Consider the following 23454-nt stretch of genomic DNA (forward strand, 5'->3'; position numbering starts at 1 on the left):
TGTTGAGACAAATCCCTGGTATACTATTCTTCTGATTCCCATGAAAGACTCACTTTTAAGACACAATTGCAGCTGCCCCACACTGCCAGTTACTGTGTCATACATACGCCTTAAAATTCCGTAATCAGCAACCACCAGGTGCCGTATCACATTCAGCACACCACAGTCAGTCAATACAGACATCCCCAAACACACCAAGGCTGGTTTTGTCAAATGTTTTATTGAGTGTAGACATCTGGAGTACTGTAAAACATGCATTATCTGTAGATTCAAAAAGGAGCAAGCCACATTGTCCTCACTGTCAAATGTGTCAGGCTTGGCATACAGGATGGAGATTAATGAAGTATCATGAGAGTAATATGGTTCCTGAAAAGCTTCTACAATTTGGAGTAGGGTCTTAATCACGTGAAAAGCAAAGCTGTTCACATTTAGTGAACTTGCATTTCATTGGGGTGTGTGTGTGGGGGGTACACAGTATTTTAAATTTAAAACAAATAAAAATAATTTATTTGTTGAAGATTCCCATCTCCCCAACTTTTATTTGTCCCATCGGTTTTCAGAAACTTTAATTTTAAAAAACTCAGATGCCTTTTGGAAGTTGTATGTTTATCTGAGCAATAACTAAATTTTATTTCTTCTTCGGTTGTTGAGGTGTGTTAAATTTGAAGAAGATAATATCTCCATCTTCAACAATATAATTTCTGCCTTGTTGTCTGTACTTTCCAGCAGCCTGCAAACAGAAAATATAGAGGAAATGGGTTGTTATTTTACAACTAAATACACAGGGTAAATGGTGGCAGCAGATATAAAAAGTATCATACTACTTGGGTGATATAAAAAAAGAAAAAATGAAATATAGGAAGGCATACAAGTTCAAAACTAGACTTGGAGAGAAGCAAAGTATTCTTGATTTGGGCAGAACTAGATTTTCCATATATACATAATCATAATGTATTCTCCACTAAACTGTTGGTACATAAATGTAATTATACCAATATCATTAAGTTTCATTACATGCTGTTTATGGTACATTTCTGATGTGTCTGCAAACATCCAGCAAGTCACTGTAACAAAACAGATCAAACCAGGCAGAAAGAAAAAGACTATATAACTAGTTAAAAGCTGCTTTATTTGCTTAAAGAAATCCTTTGGTGAGACTGGTGATGCCAAAAATATAGTTGGTATAAGGAAAATTATGATCAGTTATTGTGTAAGATTCTGAACTGTTTCCTTGTAGTTTTTAAAATTTAGTCTTGAAAATGTCTATACATAGAAGTATGTACTAGAATTCATCATATGGTTTCCTGACTAATGGCCCTAGTTACAAGGAGACTCTAACAGGTTGCAGTTGCAAAGACAGATATTTCTTCCACTTGTAAATTAGTCGGCAAAGCAACTGATTCCACCTGCTGGTATGCGGATCCAGACATGCAATCTGCTGGTAATTTTAATAGAAGCAAGCAGCAGTTCCAGAAAACCAGGTTTAGTCCATGGCATGAACTTGACTTCACCCTAAGTACAACAGGCTCTGCAGCACCCACACTTAACACTGCACACAGCTGACATGGTCCCACATGACCCCACCATCGACTCCTCAACAATAAGGACTTGAGGATCTTTTGGAGGAAATTCTCAAAAGTATTTCCCTTCTGTTAGAATGTATTGAGAAGAAACCTTTGCCCAACAGGATTAGTGCTTCTCTTTGCAGATATTGATAAGAATGTTCAAAGCCAAGTGAAATTATACTAATCTGTAACAAAAACACTAATAAAGATCATACATCTGAGGGTAAAATCAACAAACCAGATTGCAGAGCCCTAGTAAGCATATTTTCAATTATCTAGACCACGTATAAAACTGTCCTGATTTTAAAAGAATATAAATATATGAAGAATATATAAAACTTATTTCTAAAAAGCCAATGTACCCTACCATTCTAAAATGCATATGTACACACACACACACACACACACATATACACACATATATAAACACATATATTCATATTTTTATAAAGATATGCAATGTATTGAAGGCCATGAGCTACTTATTTCTAGAATCTATGGCCCACTGTTATAAAACTATATAGACAATATCAATCAAGTACATATTGACATGATATATTAATGTAACTTTATGTACTTTGTTACCACTCGAGTTTACTATTAATTAAAAGTGACAGTGTTCCTTTAAATTCTCTAGAGACCATTTAATCCATTTCCACTGCTATCAGAAACACTGGTTGAAAAAAAAAATCAATACCCATTTGTGAATCTTGAGTATGTATTAAACAAGACACGTCTAACCAGTTCATTTGCACTTGAAAGCAGCCATCTGTAGAAGCCAGCTTTGCCTAAGCAGATATGATTGCTAATAATGTGATATCCCTGTAGACTACAAAGCCCACACAGAGCTATTCAGTATATAGTTCACAGCACTGGCATTAAATTAGTTATGCTGCACTGGTGTTAGAAATATATATACATACATACACATATACACAATCTTGCCCTCAAATCTAAAACCTACTTGATAATCTGAAAGTAAACATTTATTGAATAAAGGAGCATAGCGCAATTCATAAATGCTTCATTTTACTTGGACTTCAAATTTTGAAATATTAGTTTTGGAGGTTAAAACAACGTAAAATATTATATCCTAGGTGAAAACGTCAGAGTCAACCCTTTCTAATTTATAGTATAAAAACTGCCAGTTAGTGGTAAATAGTCTTATAAGCAGGAAACACTATTTATTGGATATTATAAAGTTCCTCTCAATTGTTAAAGGAAATACTTACATAGATCTACTAAGAATTGGTAAATAGGCTTACCATTTCAAGAGTATAAAAAAACAAGCATCTGATCTCTGAATTCTAGTAATAGAAAACATCCTCATTTTTATCTTCCTTATGAAAAACAGATATGCCAACATGATGTAGCATGTTGACAAATAATCTGAGATTTTTGTTCAAGTCTAATTAGTATTCCTGACAAAGTTCCATCTCAGGATTTGCATACCTACCTATATCTATACAGATGCCGCCACTGAAAAATTAACAACCGTGTTTACTTGTAAACTGTTACTCCTTCCAGTCTTTTAAAAAAACAAAATGGTTCTCATTCAACATTGAACCAAGTATACCAAGAATTTCCCCTCCTCTTCCTGGTGTTCCAACAGTTCTATTAAAGTCCTGCCGTTCAGTATGACCTTTCCAATGATACCAATGAAAATAAACTAAACCTGAAATAAACTTTTTTGTATTCCTTTCAACTTATGAAATAGTAAACAGAATCTTCTTTAAATTCTATAACATTTTCTATGGTAGTCTTCAAATATTAAATTAAAGAACTGTCCTACAACGTCAGTTTAATCAGCTAATCTATCTATATTAGAAATTGCTAGATTTCTCTAAGTAACATCTAATAAATCAAACAAAATTAATTTTGCAACAGAATTTACATTTAAAAAATCATCTACTACTCATGTATAAAACTGCTTCACTATTAGTGTCTGCAAACCAAATTATCCTTATTAGCTAAAATAAAGCACAATTTTGGACCTGCCCTCTAGTGTTGAGAAAGCAAATCAAATCCCCAAGTATCTTTAGACAACAAACAAGTAAAACCATGAAGTTTTAGAAAGAACAGCTTTTACTTAACTAAGTTTCTATTTCTATTCTTGAAGTAATCATAAGCATATATATTATACTTCAGATATTCAAATATAATAAGTATAATTTTTCAATGGCCATGAGTGAACAAATTCTTTGAAATTATTTACAATTACTTAAATCTATTTTTTTTTCAATTATAGAAAAAACTCCGCAAAAGTACTGACAATTCACACATTTTTAAAATGATCTAAAAGTATGTAAACATCTATAGCTCTTAAGTCAGTTGATAGTAACACTAACACTGATCATCTTATTACATTATTTTAGACTACACTCAGTTTAAAAGATAATTATCATTCATTTTTATCATGAATAACCACATCAATGGAAACACTGTGAAATACAAAAATAAAAATAATTCTTTACCTTGACTGCATTTTCAGAACCTTCCTCTTTAAAATCTTCGTATTTCATTACTTCAGCCATAATGAATCCCTTTTCAAAATCTGTGTGAATCTTTCCTGCAGCCTGAGGAGCCTTAGTCCCTTTCTTTGAAAAGAAAGACCAGAGAAAACTAATTGCATTTAAGATGATTGATTGTAAGCACAGAGTTTCTTTTCTCTGATCAGCAGTTGGGCTCAACTAGAACTTAGTTGAATATCTGTTAAGATGTCAGGTATACAATTAGTACATTTTCAACACTGGGTAGTATCTATGTAGCAGATTTAGCACAGATAGATCAGTAGATATTAAAGAAGCGTAGCTTTGTTTTTCCTAACAGTCATCCACTGTTTTATTGATTTAGAAGCAGTGGTCTGGTTTTGGTGTAGGTTTCATTTCGATTTTCTATTCTTCACAGTGGAAAAAAATAGATTTTTAAGTAACTTTCAAGCTGAATTATCAAAGGTTTTAAAAAGATAAAAAGCTCTCAAAATTTCAGCTCATCTAAAGAACATATAAAAATCAATATACAAAGGGGCATTTTAAAGGCATTTCCAACAAATCATGTTGGAAATCTACATTTAGCAAATAATTGTGAAACTCTCAAAAAATTTCGATAATAAAATCTTTGAACATTTTGCATAATACTCCCTGCCTCTAACCATCATGAAGGAAATTCAAGTTGATATAGGAAGAGAAATGTCTTATAATTACCCCATATGTTATATTACAAGGATATATATTCCACACACACATAACCATCGAAAGAAATTTGAGAAATAACGGTGACTTAAAGGCTGCTTAATAAAGCATGTTAAAGTGATAAGGAGTCTGACACTAGAAAGCACAGTTTTTACAATGAAAGATGTATTGGGTTAATATGGCTACTCACTGATGCTTACCTGACTAAATATCTTAGCACATTAAATCATGGATACTTACAATCAGTCTTAAGATAAACCAGCTTTTACGTTTTCAAGCCCAGAACATGCTGTCTTTGCTACCTCCACATACTTAAGTTAGAAAGTTTTAAAGCTTTAAAATACATCTTTAAAATATATAGTAAAAATAAATCCTGGCAATTTGTTTACCAACTTGGATTTGCTTTGACATTATTTTTTAAATCTATATAAAAGGACCTTGGTTAGAAGTCAATCAAACATTTTTTTACAAAGGGGAGAGGAGATAAAAGAAAAGCAAATCTCACATTCACACAAGGCATTTAACATTATGTTGAACTGCCTCCATGTTTCTATCCATATTAAATCAAAATACATGTAACAATAAATTACAGTAGTCACTGAAAACAGGAATCAGAGCACCACTAAAATTTATCGTGTAGCATATATTTAAAAAGCATAATAAAAGACTGAATAAGACACTATTTCTAAAAGTTCTGGTATTATTTTTATATTCTGTAACATACTATTTAGGATTACATACATTTCAAAATATTTTTCAATAGTAACTACTATGTTACAATATATTTAAATTTAAAAGCAAACCATTACAGTTCAGTTTCTATTGTCCTCTGGGAATAAATTAGTCATTCTCTCTGGTCGTATTCAGTATACATCAATTTTTAAAATACATATCACATTTTTAAAGAAGTAAGACTGAACATATAACACTAAAAATAAACATTACTTCTATGAATTTAAAAAGGCATGAATTATTACACATTGAGTTTAGCTTTTTGAGCCCAACTGTGTATCTATGAAGAGCATAATGATGTCATATTGCTTTTATTGCTGAAAATGTAATCCGAGCAAAGCAAAGGAGGAAAGAACCACCCGCAACCCAAACAAACTTAGTGAATACAAAATGAAAAGCAACATCAATTTCACTGCAGACAAACCCAGTCACACAGATTAAGCAAGCACAATACTGGTGCGTCTTATCTCTGACCACAGGAGGAGGGTAGACAGATTCTACAGGATGAAGAAATTCAGACTATGTAATAGGCAGAATCAATTGTTACCTGCCTCAATCAATGCCGCTCCACTTTCACTGTTCAGCAGCTCACAAATAATTAAAGTTATCCTGGACAAAAACCTCATCTGTAATGACTAGCTAACCGCCACCATGACAAACTTCAAAGTCAGTGATATCAATCTGAATTCAATAGTGTGGAACTGGATATAGCTGATGAATAAGTATGAATCTTACCCTGATGGTCCATGCACGCACTTCATCTGGGCCTGCAGTGAAAAAGTATTCTAGTTGGAGTGCTGCAAACCCAGCCTTAATGATCTTTGGCAAAGCACTGAAATCAAATGAAACAAATTCACCCAACACATAAGTTGATTGTGCCAGAAATTGGTATAGAGCTAAAATTACTCATTTCAAGCAGAAAATGTTAAAGATATTAGTAAATGACCACTCATCTTACATAATACACTTGAAGGGGTCAGAAAGTAAGTAACTATTTTGAAAAACCTCTCTTCTAAAATTGATTTTAATTGTCTTAGCCTGAAGATATTATTTTGAATTGTCTATTATTTAAAAAAAGAAAAATTATGACAATTTTCATCCAAAATTAATTATTTCCAGGACCAGGGTCACAAAAGCAAAATTATTTTATTGAAATCTGATATTTAAACAATATATTACTGTTACTCAGAAAAAATCACGGCAACGATTCACCCTTTCCCCTCCCCCACTGAACATGACGAAAGAGTTTTGGCGATCATTCCTTCTCAAAAATATACATAACTAATACCTATGTTATAATTAAAACACTGTACGGAGATGACAGATGACAGTTAAAAACTTAATTTAAAATAAATCTTTTCACTCTGTCTCATGGTAAAGAAAGGAGAAGATTCCCTCTTTATAATGGTAATTACTCTGTCATTTATTATTCTATCAGCGCAAGCAATTAAATTACTGCAAGGAAATAGTTGATAATAAAGTGTAGGGAAAATGAATGCTAATTAACCTTTGTGTCATGTTCGCTTCCAGATACTTCTGTCTCTCCTCAGCACTCAATTCTTGCAACTTGAGTTCCAAGGCCCCACTAAAAGGAATGACCAAGGCACCTGGGTCATACTTGTCCACCCACTCTTTAATTTTTATCAACCTGTAGACAAAAAAGGGCACAACATTATCTTGTAGTGCATGCATGACTGTACCACATTCATTATTATCAAGTAGCACATACATATTCATAAGAATTGCACGGTTTTATGATGCCATCTTTTTGTGTATAGCTTTCCAAGGTCAAGGCATTAACAGGCAGCAACTGCTTCAGGTATACGCCATCATATTTTACTGTAACCTACTTTTACTTTAGCACATTATCTATGGGAACTATTATACAAATATTTAAAAACTTTTTTTAGTTACACTAAAATTGTTCAGCATTAACACCTGTACCCTTGAATAAAACTTCCATTTTATAATTTTTTGTTTTCCTTACTTTACAAAGTAAATTTTTAAAAAGAGGAGACATAAAGTTCTGTTTGTACAGGGATCATACCTAAAAATACCAGCTAATTCTGAAGAGCCCTTCACAAATAAATAATTTGTTCTGCCCAGATATCTATATGCCTGGTTTAGTTCCTTCATGGACTAACAGAACTCACAGTGGTCACTGGTTTTGAGGAAGATTTTTGCTAGCCAAAACAAGCACGTGCAGAAATACAGATTTACAAATATAGTTGATCACGTACGCAGCTCTTATGAACCTGACTTTTGTGAGAACAAGAATAATAGAACTGCAGAGGAAAGAACTTCCTTTAATCACAAAGGATTTGGAAAGCCAGATCAGTTAGGAAACTGATCCTAGTGGTTACCCGAAAAGACATTATTGAGTCATTTTTTTTTCCTTCCAAAGCATGGAGTATTTGGCAAAGTAGTAATTAGAACATAAATGAAATAAGTGTAGGGAATATATTAATTAGGTTCAGAGTCTCACACTTTCCTAGCTTTTTATTACTGGGCAGGTTACTGAACGTTTTTAAGCCTCAGCTTCCTCACTTGTAAAAACAGAGATAATAATAGTACATATTATATTGTAAGGAACCTAGAAAAGCCTGCAAATAGTAAAAAATTAACAGTAGTTACTATTATTAATTTTCCTTCTCAGATAATCATAGCATACATTCCTATGAATTTGGAACTGAGTTTAGTGTAAGACTATACATTCCATTAAAATGTTTATAAAAATATGCTATAGTCTTACATAATTCTACTAGCCTGCTATATTTAGACGAAGGTTTTAATAGTTATTATGGCAAAATGCGGTGGCAGAAGTCCTTTAAGTAATTAATGTAAATGCCACTTTAGGGGAAAAGAAAAACAAGAAGTAAATCACAAATCCATCTATGGCAGGGGAGCAGAGTTCTTAGAAAATTAAGACTATGGCCCATTGAGCAGGATTTAGGATGGGAAAAAGGAATGAAAAACAATCACACAAGAGTTTGTATATGTTTGTTATACAAAGGCAACTACTTATTTAATATGTTATTTGTGGTTTTGAATCTTCATAATAGTATTTTTTCTTTTGTTCATATCCTAAAAAATGGACCAAGCCCTACAATTTATTTTGAAAAAAAGTACGTTGCCTTTATTTAAAATAAAATTCAAACTAGATGTTTTCTTATCCAAAATTATGAAGGACAGGTTAAAAAAAGGAGGGGGGATTGAAATTGGTTCTTCTGTCTCTGATAATATTATGGTATTCTAAGTTACTTCACAGACTTACACTATTCCAACAAAAGTCTATATTCAAATGTTATCATCAATGGTTTAGTAACATACTTTTATATTATACAAGTTAAAATCAAATATGTAATTTTTAAAAAGCAGATCACATACCAAACAGATTCAATGAAAGTGAAATAAAACAAGCCCATGTAAAAGGATAATATAAAAATATCATACACACTTTATTTCATAAATATGGTCAACAGAACTAATAAAACTAGAACTGTTATGAAACAACAAGATAAGAAATAATTACTTTAGCTAACACATCAATTCAGAATAACAATAGTCCTACCCTGTCATTTTAGCAGCCTTTCCTGCAGAGTTCTCAGAGGGATTATTTGCATTCCTCAGGTGTTCTATTGTACAATTCAAATGAATAAAGACTTACAAATCATTCCTCTACCGCCAATGTGAGACTTTGATCTGGTGAATACACTATTGTACCTTAACTATAATTGGCAAAAAACCTGACAGTGTAGAGCATCACAAGCTTAATAACAAAGGAGAATATCTCAAAGTGTTGACAGATGATCTTCATAATGCAGAAGCAGAGCTGGTACATTTTAGCAGTAAATGAGCACTGAGGTCTAAAGGTCTCTAAAGTGACTGACATCAGACCTGCTATAGCCTCACTAAAAGAAAAAGGTACCGTAGCACTCTCCCGTAAAGTGAGTTAGGCTCTTTGCCTGCCAGCTTCACTTTTGTGACTTTCACTGTCATAGAAAACACAGGGAAGATGAAAAGTGAGTGAGGTTCTTTGGCTGTCTGCTTTACTTTTGTGACTTTTACTATCAAACAAAAGTGGGAAATGTCCCAAAGTGATTTTTAATTACATCTATGAAATAAACCTAGGGCAATTAACAATATTGTTTGATTTCAAGATTATAGACTGAAATATATGTGGTATATCTATTAGGTCTGATGGTAACAAAAGTGTGATAATGAGGCCAAGATCACAAGTCTGAACCCCATGGGGACCAGTTACCTTTTGCAGAAAAATGTCTATTCTCTGGCTACAAACCAGACCCCAAACTATAGCTAGTCATCTCAAAAATGTGTGCTATTGGCACATGAGGGATATAGAAAATTAAAGTTGAGCTCAGTACCACTACTAAAAAAAAAATTCCAAGCCATTCTGTCGAAGTGCCTGAATAATAATCTCTATGTACAAATGTTAGCAAATGTCTAAAGAAAGTCATCCAATTGCTAGTGATCAAAATAATAATGATGATATTGTCAAAGAATATCAAATTATATGGCAGGTAGCAGGACAAGGAACAGTAAAGACAGTAGACTCCTAAAGAGTTAAACTGTAAAGCCTTACATAGACTTCATTTTGCAAATCTGACTGAACAGGTTACTGCAAAGGGATCCATCCTTCCCCATAAGCAGCAAAAGCCACATTTGATTTCCTCAAAGTCTTAGGAGTAACAAATGGAAAGTGGAAATGCCATTAGTTGTATTTTTCTCCCCAGTAGTGATTCCACAGCAAGGGGACAAAGAAGGGACAACCAGTTTTAAGACAAAAAGGATGATACTTTGAGATACACTGGCAGGTTGTAGTCTACAGCAGGAGTCCTCAACCCTTGGACTGTGGACTGGTACCAGTCTGTGGCCTCTTAGGAATCAGGCTGCACAGCAGGAGGTGAATGGGGACCGAGCATTACCACTTGAGCCCCGCCTCCTGTCAGATCAGCGACAGCGTTAGATTCTCATAGGAGCCCAAACCCTATTGTGAATTGCACATGTGAGGGATCTAGGTTGTGTGCTCCTTACGAGAATCTAATGCCTGATGATCTGAGGTGGAACAGTTTCATCCCGTAACCACCCCCCATCACCCACCCATGGAAAAACTGTCTTCCATGAAACCAGTCCCTGGTGCCAACAAGGTCGGGGACCACCGGTCTATAGATTCTTCAGCAGAATGAGACCATTAGTATTAATATCAAATTTCCAGAAGATCATGTCTCAAATTTACTTTTAGCCTCATAATCTGACTTTCTTGGCCAGTCTTAAATTTCCAGATCCCAAACTTTGATTTTCCCAGGGTTAGTTTACATTGTTTATATTTCTTTTCCCAGATATGAATTTTATTACTAAACATTCTATTTGTTTCTTCCAAATCCACTTGCTTTAACTGGGTAATATTTTACACTTGTTTAATAAGTTCTTTGTCCCTTTCAACATTAATTTGCAAGTTCTTTTCAGACTGCTTTGACTTACAGTTTCTTGAGTATAACTCCCCTCTCAAATCCCCCTTTCCCCATTTGTCATCTGCTAACAATCTTTCAGGACAGTTGGTTCCTGCCTGTGTGCTGTATTTGTGTATGTGTGGTCATTTTGGCAGCTGCAGTTATGTTCCAAGGGAGTCTGGTGGTCCCCAGGATCGAGATGTATCTGTGGGGTAGTCTTGTGGTTACTTCTTCTAGGGAGAGATCTATGGAGGGTCCTGGGATCCAGGGAAGTTTTATTCATGTTTTTAGGCTTAGTGTTTCTGCACTAGGTTATGGGTAATGCTTCTTACAGTGCAGTCTCAGTTTCTAATTTCCTGAGAATAACAGTTTTTCCTCCCTTGTTTGGAAGCAGTGAGGGGTATTTTTTCTAGTATCTGGTAATGGAAATGACAGCTTCTTCTGGGCTTTATGAGTGGGCCTCACTCCAGTTATCTAAAGCCTGGAAACTGTTCCTTGACTCTTATTCCTATGTGGACACTAAAGCCTCTAAACCACATACAGTAGTCCCCATTTTTCCAGTGGGGATATGTTTCAAGATCTTCAGTGGATGCCTAAACCCTCAGACAGTACCAAACCCTATATAGATTATGTTTTTTCCTGAAGCTGAAAACTCTCCACCTTTTCACTTAAAGGAAGCACTTTATGGCTTCTCTTTGGCATATCCAAATTGCCAGCATCATACACTTAATAATGCCTTTGGGGCCACTATTGAGTAAATTAAGGGATACTTGAACACGAGCACCATGATACCTTGACAGTCTGGATAACCAAGACGGCTGGCTACTAAGTGACTAACGGGGCAGGTTGCACCCACAGTGTGGATATGCTAGACAAAGGTACAATTCACATTTGGGGATGGTGGTTCAGGATTTCATCAAACTACTCAGAACAGTGTGTAATTTAACTCTTAGAAATTGTTTATTTTTGCCCACTTAGTATTTTCAGACTGGTTGACAGTGGGAACTAACATGACAGAAAGCAAAACTGCAGATAAGGGGGAGCTGCTGTATTAGCTCAGTTTTCTCTGAAGGCCATGCACTGTCAACTTCATTCTTTACTGTTACTGAGTTTCCTTATTTTTAGCACCTAGAGAGTCCTTTTCTTGCTTTCAAGTCCTATTGTATATTCTTTTTTTTTTTTTTTTTTTTTTTTTTGAGACGGAGTCTCGCTCTGTCGCTAGGCTGGAGTACAGTGGCGTGATCTTGGCTCACTGCAACCTCTGCCTCCCAGGTTCTAGTGATTCTCCTGTCCTAGCCTCCCAAGTAGCTGGGATTACAGGCGCCCACCACCACGCCCAGACAATTTTTGTGTTTTTAGTAGAGATGGGATTTCACCATGTTGGTCAAGATGGTCTCGATCTCTTGACCTCAGGTGATACACCCACCTCGGCCTCCCAAAGTGCTGGAATTGCAGGCGTGAGCAGTGCTGAGATTGCAGGCGTGAGCCACCATGCTCGGCCCCTATTGTATATTCTAAAATTACCACACCATCATCAATACCAATTTTTTCTGGTTATTGTATCTGGTGTTTCTACATATTAGGAACAAGAAGGAAGGAAGCTTCCTGTATTGGCCCAGTTCACCATCTTAACAGGAGGCACTTCATACTACAGTTAAATGTCCATTCTATAATATTCCAATACAATAGCTTTCAAACTTTTTTTTGACCACACCCCCCTAGTAAAAAATAGATTTTACACTTTGACTCAAACATATGGTATACAGACATATTATTTTCACACGCATTATAAAGGGAACAGAGAAATCCCAATAGTGCTATTTGATATTTTGCATAAAATCCAAAACCAAATTCTTGCAACTTAAAACACAACCCTGAAATAGTTTTCTCTAGCATACGTTAATAAGAAACTTATCATATTATTTTCCCCACCTTAGGCCTTTCTAACCTTTCAACTACGTCTAGCCGCTCAACTTCTGATGACAATTTGTGAAAATCCTTTAAAGATGGGTCATTCCAACAACAAAATCAAGTTATATTACCATTTATAGCATCTTTGTTGATATATATTAGGACGTTCTCAAATCTGATTTTTTTATATCAAAGTATACTTAAAATATTTTTTTAAATGTACATATGGTATTATTAGACCTTTACAAACACCTTATATAATTACCTGTTTGAACTCACATCTTCACTTTAAAAATAAATCAACAGTGATATCTTGCTTCTCTAATTGAATAAAACTGGTGGCAAGAACCACATCTCAATATACACAAAATGATACAACTTACACAAAAGAGGCTCCAGGACTGGTTCATTAAGTAATTTAGCATCATTCAGTCATTAAGGACTTGGCTTTTACTAAGCTAGCTCCCCTCATGTTGTCTGTGGTGTGGATGTACCATTAACCCGGGGGTTCTGTTAAACACTGACGTCATTTCTACTTTTTTCCCTTGAAGGTTTACACTCATTTCTATTACAACTGCTCAGAGTCCCAAAGCATGATTTCAAGATATCAGAGTCCTCTTTACGACTTTCCAAATATGATTACTATAAATTAATGTCAGTTTACAGTATTAACCTGTAAACCTGTTATAGCAGGTTTATAACCCGCACTAAAATCAATACCACAAACAATATACAAACTAAAATATGTCATAAATAATATTCTTTCAAAGTCAAAATTCCAAAATTCTCAACTCTTCAAAATTCTTTGAATAAAATTATTAAAATTCAATACATCTTTACTTTTATTTCTGCTTATAAACATTTTCTGAATGGAGGTTATTAAGGAAGTCTGTGATGAAAACAAGAAGGAGAAAGAAGAAATACCAAGAAAGTAAATTCTAGTTTAACTGACTAATGTTTGAAAGTGTAATCCCTCTTCTAAAAGAGAGCTAAGGCCAGGCTTGGTGGCTCGTGCCTGTAATCCCACCACTTTGAGAGGCTGAGGCAGGAGGACTGCTTGAGCCCAGGAGTTCAAGGCTACAGTGAGCTATAAGAGCACAATCATACTCCAGCCTGGATGACAGAGTGAGACCCTGTCTCAAAAATAAATAAATAAATAAATAAGTAAGTAAATAAAGCTCCATCTTCCATACATGTAAGAGACTTCAAGTTTCAGTGTTCTTGTCTGACTTTATGGAGTTGTACAGAATAAAATAATTGCAACTTTGATTGTTATCATTTGAGTGTGTGATAGAAACGCAGGAATCTCAGCTGGTCATGGTGGTTCGCATATGTAGTACTAGCTACTTAGGAGGCTGAGGCAGGAGGATCCCTTGAGCCCAGGAGTCGGAGGCTACAGTGAGCTATGATCCTGCTTGGCCAAATGAGTGAGACCCCATAAAAAAGAAAAGAAAAAAGAATAAAAAGAAATGCAGAATCTCAAACCCCACCTCAGATCAGAATCTGCACTTTAACAAGCTCCCTGGGTGATTCACATGCATGTTAAACCTTCAGAAGCACTGAACTAAAGGACTTTGAAAATAAATGCACACGAACTGAAAGCACGAAAATGTCTGAGATAACTATGCAGACCAACTGATAAACTAGAGGCAGATAATGACTACCTATACTGCTGATAGCAGAGAACAGTGAGAATGATAGGAAAATTCCTGCTTCTATTTCCCAGGTTCAAAACCAGAAAAGGAAATGTCACCAGAATTTCAGGAAGTATAAGGAAAATGTTTGCTCTGAAGCCTCTACAATGTCAAAGAAGTCTCAGATTCACATTATTATGGTCAACAGTGTCTTACTTTGTAAGACGTAATTATTGGCTGGGTGCAGTGGCTCATGCCTGTAATCCCAGGACTTTGGGAAACCGAAGTGAGGGGATTACTTGAGCTCTTGAGTTCGAGACCAGCCTGGGCAACATGGTGAAATGACGTTCCTACAAAAAATACAAAAATTATCCAGGCGTGGTGGCCCGTGCCTGTAGTCCCAGCTACTCAGAAGGCTGAGGTGGGAGGATCGCTTCATCTCAGGAGGAGAAGGTTGCAGTGAGTTGAGATCATGCTACTGCACTCCAGCCTTTGTGACAGGGCGAGACCTTGTCTCAAAAAAAAAAAAAAAAAAAAAAAAGACATAATTATGCATTTCTTATCCTAATAAGCCTCAATACCTGGAAAAATATCTGTAGTAAGTTAGCTTTGGAGTCGAGATTGAGAATATAAGAAGTGATTCCAGGACAGAGGACTGTGAAATCTAAATTTACATCAAGTGAAAGATATATTACCACAAATTGTTCCCTATGAGAACCTCACAGAACTACTGGCTAAAAAACCCCACTCATTTTAGTCACTATAATAAGGCAGCATGTGTCTGTGTATGTGTAAGAAAATAAATTCTAAAGAAATGGCCATTTCTTTTGCAGCATAAAAAAATTGGATTTCAGACTTTCTGTTTTGAGGATTAACGCGCTTTCTGATTCTAGCGATAACTGGAAGACTACCCCAAAATTGAAATGAGTGTTACAACAAGCAGGCAACCTACAAAGCAAATTTGAATGTTTAGCAAAAAGCCTCCACTTAAAAAAAGTTCTTTGCAATGAATAAACAGGTGGAAAGAAAATATTAGGGTAAATTCTAATTAGTTCGAGTCAATCATAGTTCCCCATTCTCCAGCTGGCAAACGGTTTGAGGGGGCATGTGAACGAGTTCTAATCAAAAGAGCCAATGGAGTTTGCGGGAAGATCTGCTAAGGGACTTCAGGAAAAAGCTCCAAAAGGCTCCTCTGCCTCTTAAAGAGAGAAAAGAAGAGCCTCTCTGGTGGAGACTATTTTGGATTTCATCCTTGGCACTCTAGCGGTCATTTTGTGACCGTAAGAAGAGAAGTGGGGAAAGATGGGAAAACCCTTGTTCTTGAAATCATACGAACATTTAATTAACCAACCGAGGAGACAAACTACCTTGAGTCTTAGGTACTGGGATTATAATATTTGTAGCTGAAGGAATCCCGATACTGATAATGATGACATTTTAGGGTTATCGTCATGTAAGTATATGACTGTAGCTCCTCTTAACTGGTCTAACTCTAATTTGTTCTTTAAGGTAAGAATCTCCTCTAGAGCCTTCCCTGAGCTCCCATGTGGGCCACAGCTATCACCACATTCCACTGTATACTATAATATTGCATAGAGTTTTCTGTTTATATCTTCACACTATAGAAAAAAATTTCTTGAGGTCAGGGACTGTGGCTTTACTCCCCATTATATCCATAGAAACCTCCTAGCACAATGCCTGGCACATAGTGGATGCTCAAATATTTTCTAAATAGACAATGAGGGGGAAAGAGTTTCAGCTAATACCTAGCTGAGTGACTCCAGGTGGTTACTTGACATCTCTTAGCTTTAATATACTTATCTGCAAACCGATCTAGATAAGTAGTTTTCAGCCTCTTCCGAGTTCTGGATTTCCCAAGGTGGAAGGAAGAGAAAGGGTAGGAAGAACAAGGGAAGAAGGGACAGTGAGGTTTTGGATTTTCCACTCTTGCATTTCAATCAGAAATGCTACATTTTTATATGATAGGCTTCTGCATAAGATTTTATCTGAAGATTTTATCTGTCATCATCTGTTTTAGCTGTTGTTTTTAACGACTCTAAAGTTCACTGTTTAAATTATCTCTTTCAGATGGAAAATTCTGTAACTTTATGGCATATGCCAGAAATTAAACAAGTACAAGTGCTGAAATCTTCAGGTACTTCATTCAGATTTCTGCTTAAATTTTACTTTTCAACATCTTTTAAAAAATAATGGCCGGGTGCGGTGGCTCGTGCCTGTAATCCCAGCACTTTGGGAGGCCAAGGTGGGTGGATCACCTGAGGTCAGGAATTTGAGACCAGCCTGGTTAACATGGTGAAACACCGTCTCTACTATGAGCCAGGCATGGTGGCAGGGGCCTGTAGTCCCAGCTGCTTGGAGGCTGAGGCAGGAGAATCACTTGAACCTGGGAGGCGGAGGTTGCAGTGAGCCAAGATCATGCCACTGCACTCCAGACTGGGAGACAGTGAGACTCTGTCTCCAAAAAAAAAAAAAAAAAAAAGCCTCTTCCTTCCCATTTTCTGTCAATCTCTATTCCCTTACATTGACTTATTTTTATTCAGGGCACTTATTACGTTATGTACTTAATGTTAACTGTCTTCCACCTGGCATTAGTGGACCCACTTGACCAGTTATTGAACCAAGGAACTTTTTGAATATTTTCTACGCTGCAGTGTATCTCCAGCACCTAGAATAGTGCTTGGCATAAGCAGATGCTCAATAAATGTTGGGTGGATCAGTGAATATGGATGAATGAATTTGAAACTTAATCTACAAAAGACTAGGTAAAAGAACATTTAGGGCCGGGTGTCTGGGTGGTGGCTCACGCCTGTAATCCCAGCACTTTGGGAGGCCAATGCAGGCAGATCATTTGAGGCCAAAAGTTTGAGACCAGCCTGGGCAACATGGTGAAACCCCGTCTCTATACAAAAAAATACAAAAATTAGGTGTGGTGGCATGCGCCTGTAGTCCCAGCTACTTGGGAAGCTGAGATGGGAGGATCACCTGAGCCCAGGAGTTCAAGGTTGTGGTGAGCTGTGATCGCACCACTGCACTCCAGCCTTGGTGACAGAGTTAGACTCTGTCTCAAAAAGAACATTCAGAAGCACATATTATTCTTACATACCTTATCTACTTATCTTCTGCCAGGGTCAACCTTTAGAAATTAATATGCTTGTTTAGTTTAGAAATTAGTATGCTTGTTTTTTAGCTGGAACTGTGAAGTGAAAAATCACAACAGGATCTGTGGGAGTCATATCTGATTGCTATAAGGCTATATATAAAAAAATCAGAGTACAGTGGGGTTATTTTCACTGCAAATTCTATCTGTGGCTTGGCAGACTACAATTCAAGTCTTAGCCATCAGGCTGCTAACCATCTCAAGGTTCTCTGTGAATGCACAAAACAAGCAGCACTTCAACCTTTTAGATCATTCCCGAATTTCAGGCTTCTGACTCTGCTTCAAGGTTACTAAGACTTGTGTTCAGACTAAGTGGCCTCCAGCAGGTTACATTTTTGAAACTTTAAAGCAGTGTTTCTCAAAATACAGTTTGTGAACAACCTATGAATCCAGGCTTTCCAAAAAAAGCTAAATTGGCTGGTGCAACGGCTCATGCCTGTAATCCCAGCACTTTGGGAATTTGGTGGGAAGATGGCTTGCGCCCAGGAATTTGAGAATAGCCTGAGCAACATAGCGAGACCCCATCTCTACAAATAAAAAATAAAATAAAATAAAATAAAATAAAATAAAATAAAATAAAATAAAATAAAAATTAGCCAGGCACGATGGTGCGCACCTATAGCACAGTCACCCAGGAGGTTGAGGTGGGAGGGTCACTTGAGCCCAGGAGAGGCTGCAGTGACCCATGATTGCACTACTGCACTGCACTACAGCCTGGGTGACAGAAGAAGACCTCTTCTCAAAAAAAAAAAAAAAAAAAAAACCCTACCCACCAACCAACCAAACACCACCACCACTACCATAAAACAACTAAATTTACGATCTCTAAAAGCAAGGAATATGCATTTAACTCTTACAACACTTTGTACTCGGATGTCTGAAAGTCACTATTTTTTAATCTGTATCTATTCTTTGTAATTTTATATTCTGGTTGTAAACATCACACATAGAAACATTCTGTAATTATAGTTGTCATGAGATACGAAGCCAATATTTGTATCTAAAGACTATGAAACTCAGTTAGCTGCAAGAAAATTTCCCAACCCTATATTACGTTCCTATATACAAGATAAAATTACATCTGGCCATAAGGCCCCAGGATAAACTATCTCTCTTTTCCATTTTTGTTCAAAGAGGACAACAACAATAGGCTGATGTAGTTTATAATCAAAATGTAAGTTTATAGGGAGAGCCACAAATCTTGATTTAACTACCACTACATATCATTTTCTTAGAATGTGATCAGAGATGGAACTTGCATATCCAAACTATTTATGAGGATGGAGAAAGTCAAAAGACTCCCTCTGATATACTGGGAGAGATGAGGAGAGGATGCTGAGAATAGAGAGGGCCTGCATCCCAGCATGTGTGGCCCACTGGTATATAAGGAAGAAACACTACCATAAAGAAGACAAAAACGTCAGTAGAGTCTGAGACTGGCTGAAACTGATGAAGGGTCTATAAATGACACAAACTAAACTGAGACAGAAATATATTTAACAAAAGAAGTCTAAGACTTTTACATGGAAAACTATAAAGCATCACTGAAAGAGATTAGAGAGCTAAAAGTAAATGGAAAGATATCCATGCGAGTAAACTGAAAGGCTTAATATTAACATGGCAATATTCCTCAAACAGATCTACAGATTCAATGCAATTCTTATCAAAATCCCAGCTTTTTTCCCCCAGAAATTGAGAAGTCAATCCTAAAATTCATATGAAAATGCAAGAACCAAAACAATCCTGAAAAAGGACAAAGTTGCAGGGTTTACCCTTCCCTCTTTTAAAACTTACTACATAAATATAGTACTTAAGACTTGGCAGCACTGGCACGTGGCTAGACGTAAAGATCCGTGGAAGAGAATTTGGAGTCCAGAAGTAGATCCATATACTTATGGTCAACTGATTTTTTAAAAAATTGTGGTAAAGAACAAACAACGTAACATTTACTATTTTAACACTTGTAAATTTACTAAGTATACAGTTCAACAGTGTTAACTATATTTACATTGTTGTGCAACGGCTCTCCAGAACTTTTTCATCTTGCATATCTAAAACTCTATAGCCATTGAGTAACACCTTCCTGTTCCCCTGGCAACCACTATTCTACTTCTGTTTTTATGAGTTTGACTACTTTAGAAACTGCACATAAGTGGAATCATGTAGTATTTGTCTTTTTGTGACTGGCTTATTTCAGTTACCATAACATCCTCAAGGTTCATCCATGTTTTAGCATGTGACAGGATTTCCTCAATTTTAAGGCTGAAAAATATTCTACTGTTTGTATGTCTATACTACATTTTCTTTATCCATTCACTTATTGATGGATATTTGGGTTGCTTCTATCTCTAGCTGTTGTAAATAATGATGTACTGAACATGGGTGTGCAAATATCTCTTCAAGACCCTGCTTTCAATTCTTTAGGATATTTACCCAGAAGTGGGTTTGCTGGATCACACAGTAATTCTATGTTTAGCTTTTTGAGGACCCATCAAACTGTTTTCCGTAGTGGCTACATCACATTTTACATTCCTACCAGTACTGCACTGCACAAGGGTTCTAATTTCCCCACATCTTTACTAGCACTTGTTATTTCCTGTTTTTTTGTTTTGTTTTGTTTTTGACAGTGGCTTCCTGATGGGTATGGGATGATGTCTCATTGTGGTTTTGATTTGCATTTCTCTCATGACTACTGATGTGCATCTTTTCATGCTCGTTGGTCACTTGTATATCTTCTTTGGAGAAATGTCTACTCAAGTCCTCTGCTCATGTTTTTAATTGGATGGGTTGTTTGTTGTAAAGTCTATTTATGGTTAATTGATTTTTGACAAGGTACCAAAACAATTTAACGGGTAAAGAAGAATCAACAAATGGTGCTTAGACAACTGGATATCCACATACAAAAATTAAAATGGACCAAAGATCTAAATGTAAGAGTTAAAAAGTAAAAAGTTTATGTAACAAAAGATACTATCAAGAAAATGAAAAGACAGGCCACAGAAAGGGATAAAATATTTGGAAATCATACATATGACAGAGGTCCACTATCCAGAATATATAAAGAATTCTTATAGCTCAACAATAAAAAGACAGAAATTAAGTGTAAAAATAGGTAAATAATTTGAATAGACAGGTCTCCCTAGAGAATATATAATAACAATATTATATAGCAATAAACATAATAAAAAGATGTTCCTCATTAGACATTACAAGAATGTAAATCAAAACCACAAGGAGATACCACTTCACATCTACTAGGATGACTATAATTAAGGAGACAGACAATAAGTAGTATATCCATACAACAGAGTATTATTCAGCAATAAAAAGAAATGAGATGCTGATACACACTACAACATGGGTGAACATTGAAAACACTATGCTAGACACAAAAGGTCACATATTGTATGATTCAATTTATGTGAAATAGCCTCAACAGGCAAATCCAAAGAGACTGAAAGTAGGTTAGTGGTTACCAGGGATTAGGTTGGAGAGGCAATGGGAAATGCCTGTTAATGGGGATGGGTTTCTTTTTTGGGGTGATGGAAATGTTCTGGAATTAGTGATAGCGACACAACAATGTGGATATACTAAAAACCACTGAATTGTGTGCTTGAAAAGAGAGAATTTTGTGTATGTGAATTATATCTAAAAAATAAAACCCCAAAACTAAACTGAGAACTAATCTAAAGATTAAAAAACAGAAATGCTAATATTACCCACATTATGATCATATGATGTCTGACCTTCCTTTGGAAATAGTATGGGCCAACAGAAAAAGCAGAGATTTTGGAGTAAGGTGAGTATCAATTTAAATTACAGTTCAATTACATACTAGCTATAAGATCCTGGGGAAGCCATTTAAGCCTCCCCAGCCTCAGTTTAATCACATGCAACAAAAATAATACCTACCCTCACGGGTGGATGTTAGGATTAAAATCCCTCGAATGTAGGAGGCCTGCACACAGTAGCCCCCAATTTTAACTGTCTGCTGTCAGTGAGTGGGTCATTCTCAATAGTTACCATAGAGTTAAAAATACTGTTATATTGCCTGTGAGTGAAGAATGGGAGCTCTTTTTAAAATTCAGGTCTTGGCTGGGCGCGGTAGCTCACGCCTGTAATCCCAGCACTTTGGGAAGCTAAGGCGGGCGTATTATGAGGTCAGGAGTTCAAGACCAGCCTGGCCACCATGGGGAAACCCCGTCTCTACTAAAAATACAAAAATTAGCTGGGCGTGGTGGCGAGTACCTGTAATCCCAGCTACTTGGAAGGCTGAGGCAGGAGAATTGGTTGAAACTGGAAAGTGGAGGTTTGAGCGAAACTCCAGCCTGGGCAAAAGAGCAAAACTCAAAATAAATAAAATTAATTAAAAAAAATAAAAATCAGGTATTTATTTCTGAGAAGTCTTGACTAACTGAATATTTATAGATAGGGAGGTAACTGGAAGGGAAAGAATTCAAGCACAATGACTGGAAAAATACATTTAAGCAACTATGTGTATTAATAAGCATTATGCTAGATCTGAGGGTGCAAATTTGAAAAAGAAGTGTAGGGGATGGGAAAGGAAAGCAATATATTTAACAGTCTTTTCAGTTACATACATAAAACTTTTTTTTAGGTTAAATTCAGTTGGAATAAGAAAAACAGAAAGGAAAGGTTTTTGTTCGTAACAGAGCTGGGATTCTGTGGGGCCAGTAAGAAAGCACGAAACTCCTGGCTGGGTGCAGTGGCTCATGCTTGCAATCCTAGCACTTTGGCAGGCCGAGGTGGATGGATCACTTGGGGCCAGGAGTCTGAGACCAGCCTATAATCCCAGCTACTTGGGAGGCTGAGGCATGAGAACCTGGGTGGTGGAGATTGCAGAGAGCCGAGATCACACCATTGCACTCCAGCCTGGGCGACAGAGTGAGACTCTGTCTCAGAAAAAAAAAAAAAAAAAAAGAAAGAAAAGAAAAAAAGAAAAGAAAGTAAGACATTTGCAAGCGAAAGATAAATGTGGATATGTATGATGGAACCCACTTGCACAGACATCCTTTCCCAAGTGGATCCTTCTTTCTGAAGTTGTTCTTAATTCATCCTCTGGAGGGTACTTCCTTATTCTAATAAAAGAGTCCATTCCATGATCCCATTTATCCAAATCGTCTCACTATTTATCATGTGGGGTATATGTAGTTTCATAAAGGAGTAGACACTGAAGGATACAAAGCCAAGGCAAATAGTCTTTGTAAAAAAGGGAAAGTCACTGTTTCTGGATCTTTAGAGAAAAGGAATTTGAGCGCAGGGGAGAAACAAGAAGCACTAAAAAAGGAGTGGTGGCTCTTATTCAAGCTTTAATAGTTACAAAGTTTCAATAGTTTAGTTACAAATAGGCACGTGAAACAATTCCTACTGACATACTTTCAGTGGAAGCACGTTAGATGAGAAATAAAACATTTTGGAAAAAACATTTACTCTATATACTTTTCCCTACCAGCGGTATGCATGCAACCTGTGGCAAAACTTTCAGCTGCTTCTGAAAGACTTATTCTCTCTTAAAGAAATGTTTATTTTAACATAATGTGGTGTTTACAGTCTTATAAAAAGTGCCAACTGGCTTAATGGAATATTCTGACATGAGAAAAGGAAGGATTGGGAAATGTGTGAGTAAAATCATATCCACCAAAATTTGAAGTTGACTTCATAGCTTACAGTTTTACAAAAAGAATTTTTGTAAAGAAAATACAAAAGTTAATTTATTTTCATTAAAGAAATTCTATAAGTAAAGGACTCCCA

The 23454-nt window shown here is 36.1% G+C and overlaps 1 protein-coding gene across 3 annotated transcripts in view; it reads right to left on the reverse strand.

The window, feature by feature from the left end:
* Positions 1–201: 201 nt before the first annotated feature.
* The window catches only part of OLA1 (Obg like ATPase 1), a 171904-nt gene continuing 148651 nt past the window's right edge, over positions 202–23454 (reverse strand). For 2 of the 3 annotated variants that reach the window (XM_023185949.2, XM_023185947.3), the window contains 4 exons: positions 6996–7136; positions 6224–6320; positions 4040–4162; positions 202–730 (listed from right to left, as the gene is read on the reverse strand). In XM_023185949.2, coding sequence (XP_023041717.1) covers positions 629–730; positions 4040–4162; positions 6224–6320; positions 6996–7136 — 463 coding nt within the window. In that variant the 3' untranslated portion in view covers positions 202–628. The remainder of the gene's footprint in view (positions 731–4039; positions 4163–6223; positions 6321–6995; positions 7137–23454) is intronic. The other variant, XM_023185950.2, reaches the window with a different exon arrangement.

This window comes from Piliocolobus tephrosceles, chromosome 11 (assembly GCF_002776525.5).
Source record: "Piliocolobus tephrosceles isolate RC106 chromosome 11, ASM277652v3, whole genome shotgun sequence".
In the NCBI taxonomy this organism is placed as follows: Eukaryota; Metazoa; Chordata; class Mammalia; order Primates; family Cercopithecidae; genus Piliocolobus; species Piliocolobus tephrosceles.